Source organism: Oncorhynchus mykiss, chromosome 15 (genome assembly GCF_057628025.1).
Source record: "Oncorhynchus mykiss isolate SJ-2025 chromosome 15, ASM5762802v1, whole genome shotgun sequence".
NCBI classification, from domain to species: Eukaryota; Metazoa; Chordata; class Actinopteri; order Salmoniformes; family Salmonidae; genus Oncorhynchus; species Oncorhynchus mykiss.
This window is the reverse complement of record NC_143036.1, coordinates 65973042-65999275: the sequence shown is the minus strand read 5'-3', so window position 1 is coordinate 65999275 and position 26234 is coordinate 65973042. Positions and strand designations below refer to the sequence as shown.

Sequence of the window (26234 nt, the reverse complement as noted above, 5' to 3'; positions counted from 1 at the left end):
ATCCTCAACTCTATCCTCTTCCACACTGCTTACATCCTCAATTATCCTCTTCCTCTGTACACTGCTTACATCCTCAACTCTATCCTCTATCTCAGTGCTTAACTCTCCATGCTTTTTTAAATGTCTGTCTCTTCCTTTTAGTCACACTGTAACTCACCATTTATTTTTACCTCCATCCCTGCCTCCCTCCCTCCATCCCTCCCTCCTTCTTACTTTATATGCCTCCCTATACTCCTCACTTTTCCTCCCTCGCTTAATCTCTCCATCCTCTCTCTCTCTCCCTCCTTTTCTTTCTCTCTCAGATTCTCCTCTATCTCACTTCGTGGGGCCATGTGGAGCTTCAGTCCTGGGAGAGTAGTTGCTTGGCACTGATTATTTTATTTATTTACACTTTCTCTCTCTGCCTTCCTTCTTCCCTCTCTCAACCATCACTTCCTTATCCCTCCCTCTCTCAACCCACACTACCTTATCCCTCACTCTCTCAACCCACACTACCTTATCCCCCCTCTCTCAACCCACATTACCTTTTCCCTGACTCTATCACAAACTCTCTCGCTTACTCACACTCACTCACTGTTTCTCTCTCTCTTTCTCTCTAATCCTCTAGCCCCCTCATCTCCACAACAGCACCTCTGAGCCAATCGCTATGCACAACTGTGCAAGAGTCAATCACAATTCAACACGGCTGGCCCCGAGAGCCAATGGGAGCCTCCAGACTCCAAATGGGAGCCAATCATCTTCCCGGTGATTCATCAGCTGAAAGTGGGTAGTAATCAGTGTTACATGGTTGCTGGGGCTAAGCCAATCAAATGTACATGTGCAGTATCCTTGGAAACATGGTTGGTTTTATGTAACGGGAGGCTAAAATTACAGCAGCAGCGTGAATAGCTTGGTGCAGTATTGATCGAAGGGTGAAACATGGTTTTACTCCTGAATACCTCCAGTGTGTCGGTTAGGTAACACAAGTGCAGGTACTTTAAGTCGGGGGGGGGGGGGGGGGGGGACCCTGAAAGTGTGTGTCTTGAACCCCCTTGGCAGACAGGGCATCTCTCCCACATTACAGTATTATTCAAACCTTTTCAGCGGGGACCCCATTCGTTCCACCAGAATTTCTGGAGAATTTTCTTCCCAATAATTTCTCTAAACCCCACCCTAACCCAAATACGTCACAACCTTAAAATCTGTACATTTTTACATCAACAAATAACCTTCATTATAGTTTCTTCTCTTATCAAAATACATTTACTCAATAAAATTGTATTTGTTTGTATTATCTTTCTGAAAAACTTATATTGTCCCATATAATAATCTGTACTCTAAATGTTTAGTTCCTTTTTATTGACCCCACTGATGTTCCCCTAGCGGGGTCGCGACCCCGACTTTGAATACCGCTGCTGTAGAATATGATACGATGCTAATGTAGCGTTTTGCATGCATACACATTCACAAGCATATTATACATGCATGAAAAGCATACTAACACACACACACACTGTATAACGTAGGGACAGGACTACTCACGTAAGCTTCATAGTCACACGACTGGAAGATGAGCTTCTCAGGGTGGTGCTGCCAGTATTGCACTGGAGTGGACGAGGTGGCCTCGTTGGGAGGACGCAACGTGATTGGCTCGCACCATTCGCCTTGCTGTAACGACAGCCAATGGCAAGATCAGACAGAGGCCACGGATGAGGAATCACAGACGATTACAAGGAAAAGGATTGGGCACAAACTTAAGTCATGCATATTCTGAGCTGATACATCTAGTCTGTCAGATATGTGTTGCCGTTTGCTCCTAACCACATGGCACTTCTATGATGTAACAGGTTCTATCCAGACTGACTGAACATGAAAAGCTTAACAACAATGCTTCAACAACGCTTCAACAACATTTCAAAAACATTTTGAGACCTCACTGTGTTTCTATGGACCCTCCTCTCCTAATGCTAAGTGCGTTTTAACAGTCATATTTAAATGGCTTTTCATACTGTTTAATTCCCCTAGCTAGTGCTATGATGCTCACACCTCCCCTGGCACTGTGTGGAAAATCCCCTGTCCTTCTTTCTTTCATCCCTTTCAACAGAAACAGGAAATGGATATATATTTAGCTACAGTACTTTTCCCTTAGCCAATATGTTCTAAATCAAATGGAAATGATCATGAGTAAATGGACTTGTATTATCAACAAATATAATGTACATTTATATCACGTACATTGACAGTTGACTGTTCGACTGTTCGTCACGTACAATGACAACAACAGTATTTGATGCACACTAGCATCACAGACAACTTACAGTATCATTTCTTGCAGAAGGTCTTTCTCCAACATCATGAGACTGATAAATAAATAGAAATAAGATCCAGGATCAGGACAACAAGAAGTTGGTTGATAACATAGAGCTGGATAGAGGGTGCACTTTCCACAAAGCCTGTTTTAGCATGGGCAGCGCCATTGAGGACTTTCATCAATGGAGATAGCCCTCAATGGCACTGCCCATGCTGTAATAGAAACCATAATGGCAAATATGCAAAGACGTGGCCTCTATCCAACTCTATGGTCTATAATAATCAAGCAGATGATAATCACACAGGCAATGTTTACAACAAGGCTGGAGTGTGAGGAAATCCTCCCGACACAGTTTCATAATCAAAGTCCCATGACAGGTGCTGATCCACTACTATACGGGAGTGCTTGTTTGTTTGTGTGTCACATCCATCTGCGTCTTAATGAGATACTCTGGAGGTGAGGTAATCAGGGATAATGACATCGGGGTAAATAGCTGCAGGGTGAGCCCTAGAGGAGGATCAGAACAGGTAATCTACTCCAAGACACTGGGCTACTCTAACTGATCTAAATTACAGAGATAGATAGAGAGGGGGGAGGGGGGGGGGGGGGCGGGGGGGCAGAGAGAAAGGAGGGGGGAGAGGGAGAGAAAGAGAGATGGGGAGAGACGAAGATAGAGACACAAATTGCAAAACACAATTATATAAAGACCAGAAAGAGCACAGAGAAAGAGAGAGAACCTCATTATTCCTGTAATGGGGCCCAGGGCATGATCTCTGACTGTCTCAGTAGTAATGGAGGGAGTAGGGCCACGTCTTTGACTGCCTCAGTAGCAATGGGGGGAGTAGGGCATGATCTCTGACTGCCTCAGTAGTAATGGGGGGAGCAGGGCATGATCTCTGACTGCCTCAGTAGTAATGGGGGAGTAGGGCATCATCTCTGACTGCCTCAGTAGTAATGGAGGGAGTTCTTTGACTGCCTCAGTAGTAATGGGGGGAGTAGGGCATGATCTCTGACTGCCTCAGAAGTAATGGGGGGAGTTCTTTCACTGCCTCAGTAGTAATGGGGAGGGAGCAGGGCATGATCTCTGACTGCCTCAGTAGTAATGGGGGGAGTAGGGCATGAGGGGTAGTAGGGCATGCTCTCTGACTGCCTCAGTCGTAATGGGGAGGGAGCAGGGCATGATCTCTGACTGCCTCAGAAGCAATGGGGGGAGTTGGGCATGTTCTCTGACTGCCTCAGTAGCAATGGGGGGAGTAGGGCATGAGGGGTAGAAGGCCATGATCTCTGACTGCCTCAGTCGTAATGGGGAGGGAGCAGGGCGTGATCTCTGACTGCCTCAGTCGTAATCGGGAGGGAGCAGGGCGTGATCTCTGACTGCCTCAGTAGTAATGGGGGGAGTAGGGCATGAGGGGTAGCCGGCCACGATCGCTGACTGCCTCAGTTGTAATGGGGAGGGAGCAGGACATGATCTCTGACTGCCTCAGTGGCAATGGGGGGAGTAGGGCATGATCTCTGACTGTCTCAATAGCAATGGGGGGAGTAGGACATGATCTCTGACTGCCTCAGTAGTAATGGAGAGGGAGCAGGTCATGATCTCGGACTGCCTCAGTAGTAATGGGGGGAGTAGGGCATGAGGGGTAGTAGGCCATCATCGCTGACTGCCTCGGTAGTAATGGGGAGGGAGCAGGGCATGATCTCTGACTGCCTCACTAGTAATGGGGGGAACAGGACATGATCTCTGACTGCCTCAGAAGCAATGGGGTAAGTAGGGGATGTTCTCTGACTGCCTCAGTAGCAATGGGGGGAGTAGGGCATGAGGGGTAGAAGGCCATGATCTCTGACTGCCTCAGTCGTAATGGGGGGAGTCGGGCATGATCTCTGACTGCCTCAGTGGCAATGGGGAGGGAGCAGGTCATGATCGCTGACTGCCTCAGTAGTAATGGGGAGGGAGCAGGGCATGATCTCTGACTGCCTCACTAGTAATGGGGGGAACAGGACATGATCTCTGACTGCCTCAGAAGCAATGGGGTAAGTAGGGGATGTTCTCTGACTGCCTCAGTAGCAATGGGGGGAGTAGGGCATGAGGGGTAGAAGGCCATGATCTCTGACTGCCTCAGTCGTAATGGGGAGGGAGCAGGGCGTGATCTCTGACTGCCTCAGTAGTAATGGGGGGAGTAGGGCATGAGGGGTAGCCGGCCACGATCGCTGACTGCCTCAGTTGTAATGGGGAGGGAGCAGGACATGATCTCTAACTGCCTCAGTGGCAATGGGGGGAGTAGGGCATGATCTCTGACTGCCTCCGTAGCAATGCAGGGAGTAGGGCATGATCTCTGACTGTCTCAATAGCAATGGGGGGAGTAGGACATGATCTCTGACTGCCTCAGTAGCAATGGGGAGGGAGCAGGGCATGATCTCTGACTGCCTCAGTAGTAATGGAGAGGGAGCAGGTCATGATCTCGGACTGCCTCAGTAGTAATGGGGGGAGTAGGGCATGATCTCTGACTGCCTCAGTAGCAATGGGGGTGGGGGGCAGGGCATGGTCTCTGACTGCCTCAACGGCAATGGGGGAAGCAGGGTATGATCTCGGACTGCCTCAGTAGTAATGGGGAGGGAGCTGGTCATGATCTCTGACTGCCTCAGTAGTAATGGGGGGAGTAGGGCATGAGGGGTAGTAGGCCATGATCGCTGACTGCCTCAGTAGTAATGGGGAGGGAGCAGGGCATGATCTCTGACTGCCTCCGTAGCAATGGGGAGGGAGGAGGACATGATCTCTGACTGCCTCAGTAGCAATGGGGAGGGAGCAGGGCATGATCTTTGACTGCCTCCGTAGCAATGCAGGGAGTAGGACATGATCTCTGACTGCCTCAGTAGCAATGGGGAGGGAGCAGGACATGATCTCTGACTGCCTCAGTAGCAATGGGGAGGGAGCAGGGCATGATCTCTGACTGCCTCAGTAGTAATGGAGAGGGAGCAGGTCATGATCTCGGACTGCCTCAGTAGTAATGGGGGGAGTAGGGCATGAGAGGTAGTAGGCCATCATCGCTGACTGCCTCAGTAGTAATGGGGAGGGAGCAGGGCATCATCTCTGACTGCCTCAGTAGCAATGGGGGGAGTTGGGCATGATCTCGGACTGCCTCAGTAGTAATGGGGGGAGTAGGGCATGATCTCTGACTGCCTCAGTAGTAATGGGGGGAGTAGGGCATGAGGGGTAGTAGGCCCTAATCGGTGACTGCCTCAGTAGTAATGGGAAGGGAGTAGGGCATCATCTCTGACTGCTCAGTAGGAATGGGAAGGGAGTAGGTCATGATCTCTGACTGCCTCCGTAGCAATGGGGTGAGTCGGGCATGATCTCTGACTGCCTCAGTGGCAATGGGGAAGTAGGGCATGATCTCTGACTGCCTGAGTAGCAATGGGGGGAGTAGGGCATGATCTCTGACTGCCTCAGTGGCAATGGGGGGAGTAGGGCATGATCTCTGAGTGCCTCAGTAGCAATGGGGGGAGTAGGGCATGATCTCTGACTGCCTCCGTAGCAATGGGGGGAGTTGGGCATGATCTCGGACTGCCTCAGTAGTAATGGGGGGAGTAGGGCATGATCTCTGACTGCCTCAGTAGTAATGGGGGGAGTAGGGCATGAGGGGTAGTAGGCCCTAATCGGTGACTGCCTCAGTAGTAATGGGAAGGGAGTAGGGCATCATCTCTGACTGCTCAGTAGGAATGGGATGGGAGTAGGTCATGATCTCTGACTGCCTCCGTAGCAATGGGGTGAGTCGGGCATGATCTCTGACTGCCTCAGTGGCAATGGGGAAGTAGGGCATGATCTCTGACTGCCTCAGTAGCAATGGGGGGAGTAGGGCATGATCTCTGACTGCCTCAGTGGCAATGGGGGGAGTAGGGCATGATCTCTGACTGCCTCAGTAGCAATGGGGGGAGTAGGGCATGATCTCTGACTGCCTCCGTAGCAATGGGGGGAGTCGGGCATGATCTCTGACTGCCTCAGTGGCAATGGGGGGAGTAGGGCATGATCTCTGACTGCCTCAGTAGCAATGGGGGGAGTAGGGCATGATCTCTGACTGCCTCCGTAGCAATGGGGTGAGTCGGGCATGATCTCTGACTGCCTCAGAAGTAATGGGGGGAGTAGGGCATGATCTCTGACTGCCTCAGCAGCAATGGGGGGAGTAGGGCATGATCTCTGACTATCTCAGTAGTAATGGGGGGAGTAGGGCATGAGGGGTAGGACATGATCTCTGACTGCCTCAGTAGCAATGGGGGGAGTAGGGCATGATCTCTGACTGCCTCAGTGGCAATGGAGGGAGTAGGGCATGATCTCTGACTGCCTAAGTGGCAATGGGGGGAGTAGGGCATGATCTCTGACTGTCTCAGTAGTAATGGGGGGAGTAGGGCATGATCTCTGACTATCTCAGTAGTAATGGGGGGAGTAGGGCATGATCTCTGACTGCCTCAGTAGCAATGGGGGGAGTAGGGCATGATCTCTGACTATCTCAGTAGTAATGGGGGAGTAGGGCATGAGGGGTAGTAGGGCATGATCTCTGACTGTCTCAGTAGTAATGGGGGGGAGGGGTAGAGCATGATCTCTGACTGCCTCAGTAGTAATGGGGGGAGTAGGGCATCATCTCTGACTGCCTCTAGTAATGGGAGGAGTAGGGCATGATCTCTGTCTGCCTCAGTAGTAATGGGGAGGGAGCAGGGCATGATCTCTTACTGTCTTAATAGCAATGGGGGGAGTAGGACATGATCTCTGACTGCCTCAGTAGCAATGGGAGGGAGCAGGGCATGATCTCTGACTGCCTCAGTAGTAATGGAGAGGGAGCAGGTCATGATCTCGGACTGCCTCAGTAGTAATGGGGGGAGTAGGGCATGATCTCTGACTGCCTCAGTGGTAATGGGGGGATTCGGGCATGATCTCTGACTGCCTCAATGGCAATGGGGAGGGAGCAGGACATGATCTCTGACTGCCTCAGTAGTAATAGGGAGGGAGCAGGGCATGATCTCTGACTGCCTCAGCAGTAATGGGGAGGGAGCAGGGCATGATCTCTGACTGCCTCCGAAACAATGGAGGGAGTAGGGCATGATCTCTGACTTTCAAAGTGGCAATGGGGGGAGGGAGCAGGGCATGATCTCTGACTGCCTCAGTAGCAATGGGGAGAGTGAGACATGATCTCTGACTGCCTCAGTAGCAATGGGGGGAGTTGGGCATGATCTCGGACTGCCTCAGTAGTAATGGGGGGAGTAGGTCATGATCGCTGACTGCCTCAGTAGTAATGGGGAGGAAGCAGGGCATGAACTGACTACCTCAGCAGCAATTGGGGGGGAGCAGGGCATGATCTCTGACTGCCTCAGTAGCAATGGAGGGAGTAGGGCATGATCTCTGACTTTCAAAGTGGCAATGGGGGGAGGGAGCAGGGCATGATCTCTGACTGCCTCCGTAGCAATGGAGGGAGTAGGGCATGATCTCTGACTGCCTCAGTGGTAATGGCGAGGGAGCAGGGCATGATCCCTGACTGCCTCAGTAGCAATGGGGAGAGTGAGACATGATCTCTGACTGCCTCAGTAGCAATGGGGGGAGTTGGGCATGATCTCGGACTGCCTCAGTAGTAATGGGGGGAGTAGGGCATGATCTCTGACTGCCTCAGTAGTAATGGGGGGAGTAGGGCATGAGGGGTAGTAGGCCCTAATCGCTGACTGCCTCAGTAGTAATGGGAAGGGAGTAGGGCATCATCTCTGACTGCCTCCGTAGCAATGGGGGGAGTGGGGCATGATCTCTGACTGCCTCAGTGGCAATGGGGGGAATAGGGCATGATCTCTGACTGCCTCAGTGGCAATGGTGAGGGAGCAGGGCATGATCTCTGACTGCCTCAACGGCAATGGGGGGGGAGCAGGGTATGATCTCGGACTGCCTCAGTAGTAATGGGGAGGGAGCACGGCATGATCTCTGACTGCCTCAGTAGCAATGGAGGGAGTAGGGCATGATCTCTGACTGTCTCAGTAGTAATGGAGGGAGTAGGGCATGATCTCTGACTGCCTCAGTAGCAATGGAGGGAGTTGTGCATGATCTCTGACTGCCTCAGTGGCAATGGGGGGAGTCGGGCATGATCTCTGACTGCCTCAGTGGCAACTGGGGGAGGGAGCAGGGCATGATCTCTGACTGCCTCAGTAGCAATAAGGGGAGTAGGGCATGATCTCGAACTATCTCAGTGGTAATGGGGTGTGAGCAGGTCATGATCTCTGACTGCCTCAGTAGTAATGGGGAGGGAGCAGGTCATGATCTCTGACTGCCTCAGTAGTAATGGGGAGAGTGAGACATGAGCTCTGACTGCCTCAGTAGCAATGGGGGGAGTTGGGCATGATCTCTGACTGCCTCAGTAGTAATGGGGGGAGTAGGGCATGATCTCTGACTGCCTCAGTAGTAATGGGGGGAGTAGGGCATGAGGGGTAGTAAGCCCTGATCGCTGACTGCCTCAGTAGTAATGGGAAGGGAGTAGGGCATCATCTCTGACAGCCTCAGTAGTAATGCGAAGGGAGTAGGGCATGATCTCTGACTGCCTCCGTAGCAATGGGGGGAGTGGGGCATGATCTCTGACTGCCTCAGTGGCAATGGGGGGAGTAGGGCATGATCTCTGACTGCCTCAGTAGTAATGGGGAGGGAGTAGGGCATGATCTCTGACTGCCTCAGTAGTAATGGGGAGGGAGTAGGGCATGATCTCTGACTGCCTCAGTAGTAATGGGGAGGGGGGGCATGATCTCTGTCTGCCTCAGTAGCAATAGGGGGAGTAGGGTATGATATCTGACTGCCTCAGTAGTAATGGGGAGGGAGCAGGGCATGATCTCTGACTGCCTCATTTGCGATGGGCAGTCAGAGGTAATGTGTAGAGGCATTGTGGATGGAAAAGGGGGAAAAAGGGAGAGATAAAGGAAAGAGTGGAAAGTAAATGAGAGTGAGAGGAATACAAGTCTCCATAATGATCCCCTCTACACGACCTTGTTGAGTCACTGCAGTCACCTGAGTGCTGCTCTAAAGAGGCCAATGTTGTCATGAGTCGTGACACAAACGCACTTCAAAGAGTCAGTCGTGTAGAAACATAAGTGTGTGTCTGGTGCGACAAGCTCTGTGAATCACACACACTCTCACACACACTCCGGATGGACCCTAATCGGGGTAGATCAAAGGAACGCTTAAGAGAAGCTGCTCTCCCAGATGCCTCTGACTCGCCGACCGTGCTTTCATAGGTTGGTGGAGAGGTTCAATAGGAGGATCATGGATTTTGGTAGAGAGGTTACCATACTGTACCATGCATGCTAATATTCAGACCCCATGACTTTCCACATTTCGTTACGTTACAGCCTTATTCAAAAATTATTATAGATTTTTTTTCCAAAATCAATCTACACACAATACCCCATAATGACAAAGCAAAAACAGTTTTTTAGAAATGTTTGCACATGTATTAAAAACATTCAGACCCCTTACTCAGTACTTTGTTGAAGCACCTTTGGCAGCGATTACAGCCTCGAGTCTTCTTGGGTTTGACGCTACAAGCTTGGCACACCTGTATTTGGGGAGTTTCTCCCATTTTTCTCTGCAGATCCTCTCAAGCTCTGTCAGGTTGGATGGGGAGCATCGCTGCACAGCTATTGTCAGGTCTCTCCAGAGATATTCGATCGGTTTCAAGTCCGGGCTCTGGCTGGGCCAATCAAGGACATTCAGAGACTTGTCCCAAAGCCACTCCTGCGTTGTCTTGGCTGTGTGCTTAGGGTCGTTGTCCTGTCGGAAGGTGAACCTTCACTCCAGTCTGAGGTCCTGAGCGCTCTGGTGCAGGTTTTCATCAAGGATCTCTCTGTACTTTGCTCCGTTCATCTTTGACTCGATCCTGACTAGTCTCCCAGTCTCTGCCGCTGAAAAACATCCACACAGCATGATGCTGCCAGCATGATGCTACCAGCATGATGCTGCCATCACCATGCTTCACCGTAGGGATGGTGCCAGGTTTCCTCCAGACGTGACACTTGGCATTCAGGCCAAAGAGTTCAATCTTGGTTTCAGACCAGAGAAGCTTGTTCCTCATGGTCTGAGAGTCTTTAAGTGCCTTTTGGCAAACTCAAAGTGGGCTGTCATGTGCTGAGGAGTGGCTTTCATCTGGCCAATCTATCATAAAGGTCTGATTGGTGGTGTGCTACATAGATGGTTGTCCTTCTGGAAGGTTCTCCCATCTTCACAGAGGAACTCTGGAGCTTAGTCGGAGTGACCATCATGTTCTTGGCCACCTCCCTGACTAAGGCCCTTCTCTCCTGATTGCTCAGCTTGGCCAGGCGGCCAGCTCTAGGAAGAGTCTTGGTGGTTCCAAACTTTTTTCCATTTAAGAATGATGGAGGCAACTGTGTGCTTGCGGATCTTCAATGCTGCAGAATTATTTTGCTACCCTTCCCCAGATCTGTACCTCGACACAATCCTGTCTTGGAGCTCTACGGACTATTCCTTCGACATCATGGCTTGATTTTTGCTCTGACATGCACTGAAGGACCTTATATAGACAGATGTGTGCCTTTCCAAATCAATCGGGAATGGGAAAAACGGCTATTTAATACATTTTAGAATAAGGCTGTAACATAACAAAATGTGGAAAAGGGGAAGGGGTCTGAATACTTGCGGGAATGCACTGTATATAAGTTAAATAGCATGCTAATACAGGTTGGTAGAGCAGTTATGGTACAGTATAGGGCAGGATTCTCCAATAGGCAATCCAAGGGCCAAATATACAGTCGTGGGCAAAAGTTTTGAGAATGACACAAATATAAATTTTCACAAAGTCTGCTGCCTCAGTTTGTATGATGGCAATTTGCATATACTCCAGAATGTTATGAAGAGTGATCAGTTGAGCTGCAATTACTTTTAAAGTACCTCTTTGCCATGCAAATGAACTGAATCCCCAAAAACAATTTCCACTGCATTTCAGCCCTGCCACAAAAGGACCAGCTGACATCATGTCAGTGATTCTCTCGTTAACACAGGTGTGAGTGTTGACGAAGACACGGCTGGAGATCACTTTGTCATGCTGATTGAGTTTGAATAACAGACTGGAAGCTTCAAAAGGAGGGTGGTGCTTGGAATCATTGTTCTTCCTCTGTCAACCATGGTTACCTGCAAGGAAACGCGTGCGTCATCATTGCTTTTCACAAAAAGGGCTTCACAGGCACAGCCAGTAAGATTGCACCTAAATAAACTATTTATCAGATCATCAAGAAATTCAAGGGGAGCAGTTCAATTGTTGTGAAGAAGGCTTCAGGGCGCCCAAGAAAGTCCAGCAAGCGCCAGGACCGTCTCAGCTGCGGGATCGGCCAGTACAGACTTGCTCAGGAATGGCAGCAGGCAGGTGTGAGTGCATCTGCACGCACAGTGAGACGAAGACTTGAGGATGGCCTGGTGTCAAGAAGGGCAGCAAAGAAGCCACTTATATCCAGGAAATACATCAGGGACAAACTGATATTCTGCAAAAGGTACAGGGATTGGACTGCTGAGGGCTGGGTCATTTTCTCTGATGAATCCCCTTTCCGATTGTTTGGGGCATCCGGAAAAAAGCTTGTCCGGAGAAGACAAGGTGAGCACTGCCATCAGTCCTGTGTCATGCCAACAGTAAAGCATCCTGATACCATTCATGTGTGGGGTTGCTTCTCAGCCAAGGGAGTGGGCTCACTCACAATTTGCCTAAGAACACAGCCATGAATAAAGAATGGTACCAACACATCCCGAGAGCAACTTCTCCCAACCATTCAGGAACAGTTTGGTGACGAACAATGCCTTTTCCAGCATGATGAAGCACCTTGCCTGGCTCTGGGAACAAAACATCAATATTTTGGGTCCATGGCCAGGAAACTCCCCAGACCTTAATCCCATTGAGAACTTGTGGTCAATCCTCAAGAGGCGGGTGGACAAACAAAAACCCACAAATTCGGACAAACTCCAAGCATTGATTATGCAAGAATGGGCTGCCAGAAGTTAATTGACAGCATGCCAGGGCGGATTGCAGAGGTCTTGAAAAAGAAGGGTCAACACTGCAAATATTGACTCTTTGCATCAACTTGTAATTTTCAATAAAAGTCTTTGACACTTATGAAATGCTTGTAATTATACTTCAGTATTCCATAGTAACATCTGACAAAAATATCTAAAAACAATTGAGGCAGCAGACTTTGTGAAAATGTATATTTGTGTCATCCTCAAAACTTTTGGCCACGACTGTAAAATAAATGAGCTCAAAGTGGTTTTCAGTTGTTCCCAAGTACAGTAGTTTCCACGTATAAATAGAGGCATAAGTGATCTTATCCCAAAGTAATCAAGGTTTGAAATGATACTATTTTGATCTAATACTATATCTGTTTGGGATTCTTGCGGTCAATTTGCAGTGTACAAATTATTGATAACAGCGTTCTGCCCCCTGACCATCCGGGAGGATGAATGATATGTCATATCATACTGTATTAATCATCACGCTTTCGTAGTTTGGTAGAGAGGACAAATAGGGACACACAAGAAAATAATTGTGAGAGGCTGCTGTCTATTCCTCTCTCATTCTACCCTTCCTTCCTCCCCCCCCCCCCCCCCCCCCACCCCTCTCACCATGCTGACTTGGGCCATCTGCCGCTCCAGTTTGGAGCGAGGCATCTCCTCTAAGTAGTTGTCGTTGGAGCGCTGGCGGCGCCGTGCGTCCGCCTGCATGATGAGGTGCTGCACGTCCAATGAGCCCCCTGGGACACCCGCCGTGGTGTACGCAGCCTGGCCCGGAAGGATCTGGGGAGGGGTGTTGCAGCCACCGGGCTCCTGGGAGGATGGATGGACAGAGGGGAGAGGTTATTAAATGCTGGTGAAGTGTGCCATGTGATGCTTTTGAGACTCCATGATAGGCTGTATCTAGAAAACGAGAGGTCAAATGTCAAGACTGCCACTACTGGCTATTCCCAATGTGGGCATGCCTCAAATTAGGGCAAAATTAGGGCAAGACAATAATTGTATAATGATTCCACTACATAGTGATTGCCTTGCTTACCTCTTATCTTATTATTTTCACTAGCATACCTCTTAAAATGAAGCTACTGTGTTGAGCATGCATTCTAAGTGGTATCTAGTGGAATGCTTTTGGAACATGATAATATGCTATGCTGAATAAACCTTCAGCCACCTCTCTGTTTGCTAGCCTGGCTCTGGACAGCAGACTAGATTTGCAGTGGAGACTGCCCAGCCCCTCTGTCTGGACCGATTTGTTAAATGGAATGAAAGCAGGTGTCTGGACCTTGAGAGGCTGCAGAGCAGCAGCCACATCCTGGCTGCCAGATCAAATTGAGTCCCAGGAGGTGAAGCATTTCCCGGGCCTTTGTTAGATTAACATTAGACCCATATGCACTGGGGAATGGAATCCAGCATCTTGTAATTAGTATCCAGTACCGGCAGGGAGAGGGGAAACTACGGTGCTATTGTGGTCCTGGCGGCATCCATTTTGTGTCTGCCGGGAGACTTGTGAAGGCTAACAACAGCAGTGGAGATATTTCCCCTAAGCTCACTGAACCTGTCTGCAGTCTCTAGGACTACTACCATCTGGGAGGGAAGAGAGAGCCCACACACACACACACACACACACACACACACACACACACTGACCCGTAGGGAGATGGCCCGTGGGGGTTTCTGTGGAGGGTCTTGGTGAAGCCTGTCTCCCAGTGAGGCCAGGATTCTCTTCCTGTGTCCTATCAGACTGACCTTCAACACCTAGAGAGGAAGAGAGACACAGGTCAACAACCTATCAACACAACTGTTTCAACATGTATTTAACATGGAATCAATGTGAACTAAGCATGTAATAAGCCTCCACTGAAGTAAAACCCAGTTATGAGAGTGTTGGATTCAAATCCTACCTCTATTGGTAGTGAGGCACTCTGGAATAATACAAAGGCCTCGATAATAACCTGACAACATCACATTTATAACAATGGTGATATGGTGACATCATATGTGACTGCCTGAGGTAAAAACACATGTTGTAATCAGAGGAGGCTGGTTGAGCTATAGGAGGACGGGCTCATCGTAATGGCTGGAATGGAATAAATGGAACGGGGTCAAACATGAGGTTTCTATATATTTCATGTGTTTGATACTGTTTCATTGATTCCATTCCAGCCACTACAATGAGCCCGTCCTCCTATAGCTCCTCCCACCAGCCTCCTCTGGTTGTAATAAGCAAAACATATGAGTGTTTCTATTAAACATTAACATATTGAAATAACCAGGCTTTCAAAGAAGGAACAATGAGTCATAATGGTAAAAACATCATTACTAGAATTATTATCACATAAAGGCACCAGCCTGGTCCACCGTTACAAGGTAATTAGGTTTGCAGTGAAACACACACACACACTTTTTAGTTTGATTTGTCCTTCCTGAAACATTCTGCAGGGGGTTTAAAGGACTGCCAAAAGACTGGTTCCAACACACTAGATTTGTGTGTGTGTGTGTGGCTCATACGATGTCTTGGCAGTAAGCTCTTCTCCCAAAAGGCAGTGGATGTAAGTGTGTGAGATGTGCATCAATGAAGGATGTGTGTGTGGATAAGAGGACAGAGGATGTAGGTGTGTGTCTCTCCAGCTAGAGAGTTGGTAATTATAGTGAGTCTGAGACCTAGCAGTGAGCCTAATGACTCTCCCTACTCTACCGCCATTACCACACACACAAATGCGCTCGCTCACACGCACGCACACGCACAAGCACACACACACACGCATTATTGATTCCTTCCTTTTCAGCCCTCACTCACCAATTACTGGCCCGCATCTGTTACCACACACACTTAAGAGCAACCAAAAGAGAAATCTAAATAAACTCTAATGATTATTTTCCCAATCTAGAAACAAGAAGAACATGTATTTTCCTAGACAGGAAACACAGATTGCGGCTTTGATTGAATAGATACTATATTGCATCATTATGGCCACCGGGCCACATGAAAATCACCATATTTAAAGGTTAACACTATGAAATAATCAATGGGCTTTTTTAAATAGAGGAGTGTTCGGCTAAACAAACAGGCTCTAAACATTCAGACAATTCAAAATATAAGGGAACGGTTTGATCATCGTCTAACACTGTTCTCTCTTCCAGAAAAAAATGATTCTAATTGCCAAAATTACCATGATCAAAGACGTGCATTTATATGTCATTCTGGGTTTTGATGGTTGGAGATATCATTGGCATATTTTGTGAGGCTATCGCTCTCTCTCTCTGCCTGTTACACAAACACACGTAAGCAGATCCAATTATTAGCCAGCTCCATTCTCCCTCTTTCTCCTCACCTCACCTACACACACACACACACACACACACACACACACACACACACACACACACACACACACACACAGTGTTCTTTGTTTGACCAAAACGTATGCTATTTAGATCCTGGGGGAGTACATTACAATGTTAACTCCGAAATGGACAAGGACTGAAACATAACCTGACCAGTTACTGTTAGCTCTCTCTCTAACCCCCCCCCCCCCCCCCCCCTCTTCATTACGTGTGAGTTCTCTCTCCAGTACGTGTTCGTTCTCTCTACAGTACGTGTGCGTTCTCTCTCCAGAACGTGTAAGTTCTCTGTACAGTATGTGTGTTCTCTCTCCAGTACGTGTGTTCTCTCTCCAGTACGTGTGTGTTCTCTCTCCAGTACGTGTGTGTTCTCTCTACAGTACGTGTGTGTTCTCTCTCCAGTACGTGTGTAGTCTCTCTACAGTATGTGTGTGTTCTCTCTACAGTCTGTATGTGTTCTCTCTACAGTCTCTCTACAGTATGTGTGTGTTCTCTCTCCAGTACGTGTGTTCTCTCTCCAGTACGTGTGTTCTCTCCACACTATGTGTGTGTTCTCTCTACACTATGTGTGTGTTCTCTCTACACTATGTGTGTGTTCTCTCTACAGTATGTGTGTGTTCTCTCTACAGTACATATGCGTTCTCTCTACAATCTCTCTACAGTATGTGTGTTCTCTCTACAGTACGTATGTGTTCTCTCTACAGTCTCTCTACAGTATGTGTGTGTTCTCTCTACAGTACGTGTGTTCTCTCTACAGCACGTTTGTTCTCTCTACAGTATGTACAGTATGTGTTCTCTCTACAGTATATACATTATGTGTTTTCTCACTACAGTATGTGTTCTCTCTACAGCATGTACAGTATGTGTTCTCTCTACAGTATACGTTATCTCTACAGTATTACAGTATGTGTTCTCTCTACAGTATGTGTTCTCTCTACAGTGTGTGTTCTCTCTACTGTGTGTACAATATGTGTTCGCTCTACAGTGTGTGTTCACTCTACAGTATGTGTTCTCTCTACAGAATGTACAGTATGTGTTCTCTCTACAGTATGTACAGTATGTGTTCTCTCTGCAGTATGTACAATGTGTTTTCTCTACAGTATGTACAGTATGTGTTCTCTCTACAGTATGTACAGTATGTGTTCTCTCTACAGTATGTACAATGTGTTCTCTCTACAGTATGTACAATATGTTCTCTCTACAGTATGTGTTCTCTCTACAGTCGGTACAATATGTATTCTCTCTACAGCATGTACAGTATGTGTTATCTCTACTGTGTGTACAGTATGTGTTCTCTCTATAGCATGTGTCCTCTACAGTGTGTGTTCACTCTACAGTATGTGTTCTCTCTACATTATGTACAGTATGTGTTCTCTACAGTATGTACAGTATGTGTTCTCTACAGTATGTGTTCTCTCTACAGTATGTACAGTATGTGTTCTCTCTACAGTATGTACAGTATGTGTTCTCTCTACAGTATGTGTTCTCTATAGTATGTGTTCTCTACAGTACGTACAGTATGTGTTCTCTCTATAGTATGTGTTCTCTCTACAGTATGTGTTCTCTCTACAGTATGTGTTCTCTCTACAGTATGTGTTCTCTCTACAGTATGTCTTCTCTCTACAGTATGTGTTCTCTCTACCGTATGTACAGTGTGTATTCTCTCTACAGTATGTGTTCTCTCTACAGTATGTGTTCTCTCTACAGTATGAGTGTTCTGTCTACAGTATGAGTGTTCTCTCTACAGTATGAGTGTTCTCTCTACAGTACAGTACGGTGCCTGACTGCACCATGCCCCATTTGCATTTAAATGAAATTCATTGTCTGCGTATATAGACTGAGTGACTGCTACAGTGGCTCTACCCTACACGCTCAATATACTCCTTCTTTCACTCTGCCTCTATTGCTTCCCTTCCCAACTCCATATTCAATTGCATTCAATCCAATTCAATAACCTCTGCTGATATGATAAGCCAGTAGGTCACATTGCCAATGCCAAGACACAGTAGAGAGACACAAAGAGGAATATTTATGTTACACATAATCATCATAATACACAGCATACATATCAGTCTCTCTTCTCTCTCTCACTCAATATCATTATATCGCTCTTCCCTCCTCTTCCCCACCTCTCTCATCCCTTCTTCTGTCTATCTCTGTCTCTGATGGCAAAGTGACAACCCATTTCTCTCCCTCTCTCGCAGTGTTTTTGTTGGGACATTGCCGGAGGGATCAAGCTGGTTAACTTGCCTTGCGGTGTTGACAGTCTTCCTTTAAATGAAACGGTTTGGGACGTAGCCTCTAGTCTTTGTCTAGAGTTCGTGCGTGTGTGTGGTCTGCTCACTCTGAAGAGAGTTAGTGCCAACGTGTGTGTGTGTGTTTTCGCTGATCGATGGAGTAATCCCGTTAACGTTCCCGTTAGTCCAGGGGAACAGCTCTGATTACAGGCTTAACCGGGACAGATGCAGTAACAACCCTGATCCTCTAAACTCCACTGCAATGCCAGAGGAGACCACACACACCATCAGCAAACTGTGATTACAGAGACAGTCAGGAACAATAGTTCACTGTCCCCACCACCCAGTCCTCTGAAGGGGAATGAAAACAGTTCACTGTCCCCACCTCCCAGTCCTATGGAGGGGAATGAAAATAGTTCACTGTCCCCACCTCCCAGTCCTCTGAAAGGGAATGAAAATAGTTCACTGTCCCCACCTCCCAGTCCTCTGAAGGGGAATGAAAACAGTTCACTGTCCCCACCTCCCAGTCCTATGAAGGGGAATGAAAATAGTTCACTGTCCCCACCTCCCAGTCCTATGGAGGGGAATGAAAACAGTTCACTATCCCCACCTCCCAGTCCTATGAAGGGGAATGAAAATAGTTAACTATCCCCACCTCCCAGTCCTATGGAGGGGAATGAAAATAGTTCACTGTCTCCACCTCCCAGTCCTATGGAGGGGAATGAAAATAGTTCACTGTCCCCACCTCCCAGTCCTCTGAAGGGGAATGAAAATAGTTCACTGTCCCCACCTCCCAGTCCTCTGAAGGGGAATGAAAATAGTTCACTATCCCCACCTCCCAGTCCTATGAAGGGGAATGAAAATAGTTAACTATCCCCACCTCCCAGTCCTATGGAGGGGAATGAAAATAGTTCACTGTCTCCACCTCCCAGTCCTATGGAGGGGAATGAAAATAGTTCACTGTCCCCACCTCCCAGTCCTATGAAGGGGAATGAAAATAGTTCACTGTCCCCACCTCCCAGTCCTATGAAGGGGAATGAAAATAGTTCACTGTCTCCACCTCCCTGTCCTATGGAGGGGAATGAAAACAGTTCACTATCCCCACCTCCCAGTCCTATGAAGGGGAATGAAAATAGTTCACTGTCCCCACCTCCCTGTCCTATGGAGGGGAATGAAAATAGTTCACTGTCCCCACCTCCCAGTCCTATGGAGGGGAAGGAAAATAGTTCACTGTCCCCACCTCCCAGTCCTATGGAGGGGAATGAAAACAGTTCACTGTCCCCACCTCCCAGTCCTATGGAGGGGAATGAAAACAGTTCACTGTCCCCACCTCCCAGTCCCATGGAGGGGAATGAAAACAGTTCACTGTCCCCACCTCCCTGTCCTATGGAGGGGAATGAAAACAGTTCACTGTCCCCACCTCCCAGTCCTATGGAGGGGAATGAAAACAGTTCACTGTCCCCACCTCCCAGTCCTATGGAGGGGAATGAAAATAGTTCACTGTCCCCACCTCCCTGTCCTATGGAGGGGAATGAAAACAGTTCACTGTCCCCACCTCCCAGTCCTATGGAGGGGAATGAAAATAGTTCACTGTCTCCACCTCCCAGTCCTATGAAGGGGAATGAAAATAGTTCACTGTCTCCACCTCCCAGTCCTATGGAGGGGAATGAAAATAGTTCACTGTCCCCACCTCCCAGTCCTATGAAGGGGAATGAAAATAGTTCACTGTCCCCACCTCCCAGTCCTATGAAGGGGAATGAAAATAGTTCACTGTCCCCACCTCCCTGTCCTATGGAGGGGAATGAAAACAGTTCACTGTCCCCACCTCCCAGTCCTATGGAGGGGAATGAAAATAGTTCACTGTCTCCACCTCCCAGTCCTATGAAGGGGAAGGAAAATAGTTCACTGTCCCCACCTCCCAGTCCTATGGAGGGGAAGGAAAATAGTTCACTGTCTCCACCTCCCAGTCCTATGGAGGGGAAGGAAAATAGTTCACTGTCTCCACCTCCCAGTCCTATGGAGGGGAAGGAAAATAGTTAACTATCCCCACCTCCCAGTCCTATGGAGGGGAATGAAAATAGTTCACTGTCCCCACCTCCCAGTCCTATGAAGGGGAATGAAAATAGTTCACTGTCCCCACCTCCCAGTCCTATGGAGGGGAAGGAAAATAGTTAACTATCCCCACCTCCCAGTCCTATGAAGGGGAATTAAAATAGTTCACTGTCTCCACCTCCCAGTCCTATGGAGGGGAATGAAAATAGTTCACTGTCCCCACCTCCCAGTCCTATGGAGGGGAATGAAAATAGTTCACTATCCCCACCTCCCAGTCCTATGGAGGGGAATGAAAATAGTTCACTGTCCCCACCTCCCAGTCCTATGAAGGGGAATGAAAATACACTGCTCAAAAAAACACTAAAATAACACATCCTAGATCTGAATGAATGAAATATTCTTATTAAATACTTTTTTCTTTACATAGTTGAATGTGCTGACAACAAAATCACACAAAAATGATCAATGGAAATCAAATTTATCAACCCATGGAGGTCTGGATTTGGAGTCACACTCAAAATTAAAGTAGAAAACCACACTACAGGCTGATCCAACTTTGATGTAATGTCCTTAAAACAAGTCAAAATGAGGCTCAGTAGTGTGTGTGGCCACATGCCTGTATGACCTCCCTACAACACCTGGGCATGCTCCTGATGAGGTGGCGGATGGTCTCCTGAGGGATCTCCTCCCAGACCTGGACTAAAGCATCCGCCAACTCCTGGACAGTCTGTGGTGCAACGTGGCGTTGGTGGATGGAGCGAGACATGATGTCCCAGATGTGCTCAATTGGATTCAGGTCTGGGGAACGGGCGGGCCAGTCCATAGCATCAATGTCTTCCTCTTGCAGGAACTGCTGACACACTCCAGCCACATGAGGTCTAGCATTGTCTTGCATTAGGAGGAACCCAGGGCCAACCACACCAGCATATGGTCTCACAAGGGGTCTGAGGATCTCATCTCGGTACCTAATGGCAGTCAGGCTACCTCTGGCGAGCACATGGAGGGCTGTGCGGCCCCCCCAAAAAATGCCACCCCACACCATGACTGACCCACCGCCAAACCGGTCATGCTGGAGGATGTTGCAGGCAGCAGAGCGTTCTCACATCTGTCACATGTGCTCAGTGTGAACCTGCTTTCATCTGTGAAGAGCACAGGGCGAATTTGCCAATCTTGGTGTTCTCTGGCAAATGCCAAACGTCCTGCACAGTGTTGGGCTGTAAACACAACCCCCACCTGTGGACGCCGGGCCCTCATACCACCCTCATGGAGTCTGTTTCTGACCATTTGAGCAGACACATGCACATTTGTGGCCTGCTGGAGGTCATTTTGCAGGGCTCTGGCAGTGCTCCTCCTTGCACAAAGGCGGAGGTAGTGGTCCTGCTGCTGGGTTGTTGCCCTCCTACGGTCTCCTCCACGTCTCCTGATGTACTGGCCTGTCTCCTGGTAGCGCCTCCATGCTCTGGACACTACGCTGACAGACACAGCAAACCTTCTTGCCACAGCTCGCATTGATGTGCCATCCTGGATGAGCTGCACTACCTGAGCCACTGGTGTGGGTTGTAGACTCCGTCTCATGCTACCACTAGAGTGAAAGCACCGCCAGCATTCAAAAGTGACCAAAACATCAGCCAGGAAGCATAGGAACTGAGAAGTGGTCTGTGGTCCCCACCTGCAGAACCACTCCTTTATTGGGGGTGTCTTGCTAATTGCCTATAATTTCCACCTGTTGTCTATTCCATTTGCACAACAGCATGTGAAATGTATTGTCAATCAGTGATGCTTCCTAAGTGGACAGTTTGATTTCACAGAAGTGTGATTGACTTGGAGTTACATTGTGTTGTTTAAGTGTTCCCTTTCTTTTTTTGAGCAGTGTAGTTCACTGTCCCCACCTTCCAGTCCTATGAAGGGGAAGGAAAATAGTTCACTGTCTCCACCTTCTAGTCCTATGAAGGGGAAGGAAAATAGTTCACTGTCCCCACCTCCCAGTCCTATGAAGGGGAATTAAAATAGTTCACTGTCCCCACCTCCCAGTCCTATGAAGGGGAAGGAAAATAGTTCACTGTCCCCACCTCCCAGTCCTATGGAGGGGAATTAAAATAGTTCACTGTCCCCACCTCCCAGTCCTATGGAGGGGAATTAAATTGTTCACTGTCTCCACCTCCCAGTCCTATGGAGGGGAAGGAAAATAGTTCACTGTCTCCACCTCCCAGTCCTATGGAGGGGAAGGAAAATAGTTCACTGTCTCCACCTCCCAGTCCTATGGAGGGGAAGGAAAATAGTTCACTGTCCGCACCTCCCAGTCCTATGGAGGGGAATGAAAATAGTTCACTATCCCCACCTCCCAGTCCTATGAAGGGGAATGAAAATAGTTAACTATCCCCACCTCCCAGTCCTATGGAGGGGAATGAAAATAGTTCACTGTCTCCACCTCCCAGTCCTATGGAGGGGAATGAAAATAGTTCACTGTCCCCACCTCCCAGTCCTATGAAGGGGAATGAAAATAGTTCACTGTCCCCACCTCCCAGTCCTATGAAGGGGAATGAAAATAGTTCACTGTCCCCACCTCCCTGTCCTATGGAGGGGAACGAAAACAGTTCACTATCCCCACCTCCCAGTCCTATGAAGGGGAATGAAAATAGTTCACTGTCCCCACCTCCCTGTCCTATGGAGGGGAATGAAAACAGTTCACTGTCCCCACCTCCCAGTCCTATGGAGGGGAATGAAAATAGTTCACTGTCCCCACCTCCCAGTCCTATGGAGGGGAATGAAAACAGTTCACTGTCCCCACCTCCCAGTCCTATGGAGGGGAATGAAAACAGTTCACTGTCCCCACCTCCCAGTCCTATGGAGGGGAATGAAAACAGTTCACTGTCCCCACCTCCCTGTCCTATGGAGGGGAATGAAAACAGTTCACTGTCCCCAACTCCCAGTCCTATGGAGGGGAATGAAAACAGTTCACTGTCCCCACCTCCCAGTCCTATGGAGGGGAATGAAAATAGTTCACTGTCCCCACCTCCCTGTCCTATGGAGGGGAATGAAAACAGTTCACTGTCCCCACCTCCCAGTCCTATGGAGGGGAATGAAAATAGTTCACTGTCTCCACCTCCCAGTCCTATGAAGGGGAATGAAAATAGTTCACTGTCTCCACCTCCCAGTCCTATGGAGGGGAATGAAAATAGTTCACTGTCCCCACCTCCCAGTCCTATGAAGGGGAATGAAAATAGTTCACTGTCCCCACCTCCCAGTCCTATGGAGGGGAATGAAAATAGTTCACTGTCTCCACCTCCCAGTCCTATGAAGGGGAAGGAAAATAGTTCACTGTCCCCACCTCCCAGTCCTATGGAGGGGAAGGAAAATAGTTCACTGTCTCCACCTCCCAGTCCTATGGAGGGGAAGGAAAATAGTTCACTGTCTCCACCTCCCAGTCCTATGGAGGGGAACGAAAATATTTAACTATCCCCACCTCCCTGTCCTATGGAGGGGAATGAAAATAGTTCACTGTCCCCACCTCCCAGTCCTATGAAGGGGAATGAAAATAGTTCACTGTCCCCACCTCCCAGTCCTATGGAGGGGAAGGAAAATAGTTAACTATCCCCACCTCCCAGTCCTATGAAGGGGAATTAAAATAGTTCACTGTCTCCACCTCCCAGTCCTATGGAGGGGAATGAAAATAGTTCACTGTCTCCACCTCCCAGTCCTATGAAGGGGAATGAAAATAGTTCACTGTCCCCACCTCCCAGTCCTATGAAGGGGAAGGAAAATAGTTCACTGTCCCCACCTCCCAGTCCTATGAAGGGGAAGGAAAATAGTTCACTGTCCCCACCTCCCAGTCCTACGAAGGGGAAGGAAAATAGTTCACTGTCCCCACCTCCCAGTCCTATGAAGGGGAATGAAAATAGTTCACTGTCCCCACCTCCCAGTCCTATGAAGGGGAAGGAAAATAGTTCACTGTCCCCACCTCCCAGTCCTATGGAGGGGAATTAAAATAGTTCACTGTCCCCACCTCCCAGTCCTATGGAGGGGAAGGAAAATAGTTCACTGTCCCCACCTCCCAGTCCTATGGAGGGGAATGAAAACAGTTCACTGTCCCCACCTCCCAGTCCTATGGAGGGGAATGAAAATAGTTCACTGTCCCCACCTCCCTGTCCTATGGAGGGGAATGAAAACAGTTCACTGTCCCCACCTCCCAGTCCTATGGAGCGGAATGAAAATAGTTCACTGTCCCCACCTCCCAGTCCTATGGAGGGGAATGAAAATAGTTCACTGTCCCCACCTCCCAGTCCTATGGAGGGGAATGAAAACAGTTCACTGTCCCCACCTCCCAGTCCTATGGAGGGGAATGAAAATAGTTCACTGTCCCCACCTCCCAGTCCTATGGAGGGGAATGAAAATAGTTCACTGTCTCCACCTCCCAGTCCTATGGAGGGGAATGAAAATAGTTAACTATCCCCACCTCCCAGTCCTATGGAGGGGAATTAAAATAGTTCACTGTCTCCACCTCCCAGTCCTATGAAGGGGAATGAAAATAGTTCACTGTCCCCACCTCCCAGTCCTATGGAGGGGAATGAAAATAGTTCACTGTCCCCACCTCCCTGTCCTATGGAGGGGAACGAAAACAGTTCACTATCCCCACCTCCCAGTCCTATGAAGGGGAATGAAAATAGTTCACTGTCCCCACCTCCCTGTCCTATGGAGGGGAACGAAAACAGTTCACTATCCCCACCTCCCAGTCCTATGGAGGGGAATGAAAATAGTTCACTGTCCCCACCTCCCTGTCCTATGGAGGGGAACGAAAATAGTTCACTGTCCCCACCTCCCTGTCCTATGGAGGGGAATGAAAATAGTGGTTATACAATAACTATATTCAGACACTGTTGAAGGACTTTATAATAGAATAAAACATGTTTCAGAACGGAAGCCTTGACTGTGCCACACCAGTAAGACTCTCATGCCAAAACATGTTGCTTTACGACCATAACGACTCAAACAGATATGCACTGTGAACTGTTGGACAAACAAGGATACGGTTGGCTGCAACTGACCACTGGTTAATCACTGGACCTTAACAAGGACCTTCCCTCATTTAGGATCCTGTCACAAAGGGATGCCTTCTCTGACCAATGGGAGAGCTAGGTTGACAGGCCGGCTCATTTGAGCAGATAAAAGGAGGGAGAAACTTTAGCCGAATCACTGTCTGTGCTCACAATACCGTTCTAGTTTTAATGATGAGAGAACAAGACCAACTCTTCCTCGTTTATCCATCTCTCGCTGTCCCTCTATATATTTCTCTCCAGTTCCCACTGTGTATGCAGTTCTCTCTTCCTTCTCTCTTTCTGTCCCTCGCACTCTTTCCTACTGTCCCCTCTCTTTCTATCTACCTCTCTTTCCATCCCTCCCCCTTCTCTCTTATTCTACCCCTCCCTCCTATCTATCTATCAAACTGATAAGACTAATTGCCTGGTGAGAGAGCTCGGCCCCCTGGTGTGATTGCTCTGATGGACCTAGCAACCAAAAGCGTTCACTTTGCGGTTGAAAATTAGGCTATAGGGCCTAAAAGCTCTTATTCCACTCCATCGACCGCAACCACGTTCAGACATCGTGACCGTGTCTCTATTGGTTTGTGTCCGTGTTTGTACGCGCTCGCGTGTGTACACGTTTTTGTGTGAGTGTACGTGCGTCACGACCCCAAGCCATCGACAAGACCTTTTGATCCTTTCCAGGTCAATTCTTTCATGGACTCTGGATTGGTTGAGCTCAAGGACATTGCCTTGGCTACATTGGATGAAAGCATGTCTGGTGAACTCCAGTCACTGTCACTAAGGATCTAAGACAGACTGAATCCTAAATGGCACCCTATTCCCTATGTAGTGCAATACTTTTGACCAGAATCCTATGGGCCTGGTCAAAAGTAGTACACAGACTGGGTCTAAATTGGTCTGGTGTTAGTAGTAAGATGAAAAGGAAGGGAACAGGAAGGGATTGTGACTGTATAGGCCTAGCCTGGTCAAACTGGACTAAACATTACGCCCCCTGTTGTTTCATAACATTCAGTATAGTTTAACCAGGCTAGCACTGCCCATGACAGCCTAGTTAAGTTTGCATGAGCAGGCAGGCATTGACTTATGGCACAGAGAAAGGCCTTAGAACAAAATACAAATCCCATTGAGACAATGTATTTATGTGTGTACATGGACAGGTGTGGGCATGTTGTGGTGTGTTGTTTCTGTTGGTTTGTGTTTATAAATAAAAACGTATCAAGGGAGAGATAATGTCCCCATAGAACACAGAGACCCTA

General features: G+C 48.4%; 1 protein-coding gene across 13 annotated transcripts in view; it reads right to left on the bottom strand.

Moving 5' to 3' along the window:
• Positions 1 to 26234, bottom strand: part of LOC110490567 (ankyrin repeat and sterile alpha motif domain-containing protein 1B) — a 352871-nt gene that overhangs the window by 29546 nt on the left and 297091 nt on the right. For 7 of the 13 annotated variants that reach the window (XM_090200870.1, XM_090200871.1, XM_090200859.1 and 4 more), the window contains 3 exons: positions 13956 to 14063; positions 12921 to 13121; positions 1522 to 1647 (listed from right to left, as the gene is read on the bottom strand). In XM_090200870.1, coding sequence (XP_090056996.1) covers positions 1522 to 1647; positions 12921 to 13121; positions 13956 to 14063 — 435 coding nt within the window. Of the gene's footprint in view, positions 1 to 1521; positions 1648 to 2297; positions 2340 to 12920; positions 13122 to 13955; positions 14064 to 26234 lie in introns of all 13 variants that reach the window. The other 6 variants (XM_090200869.1, XM_036944931.2, XM_090200860.1 and 3 more) reach the window with 1 other exon arrangement.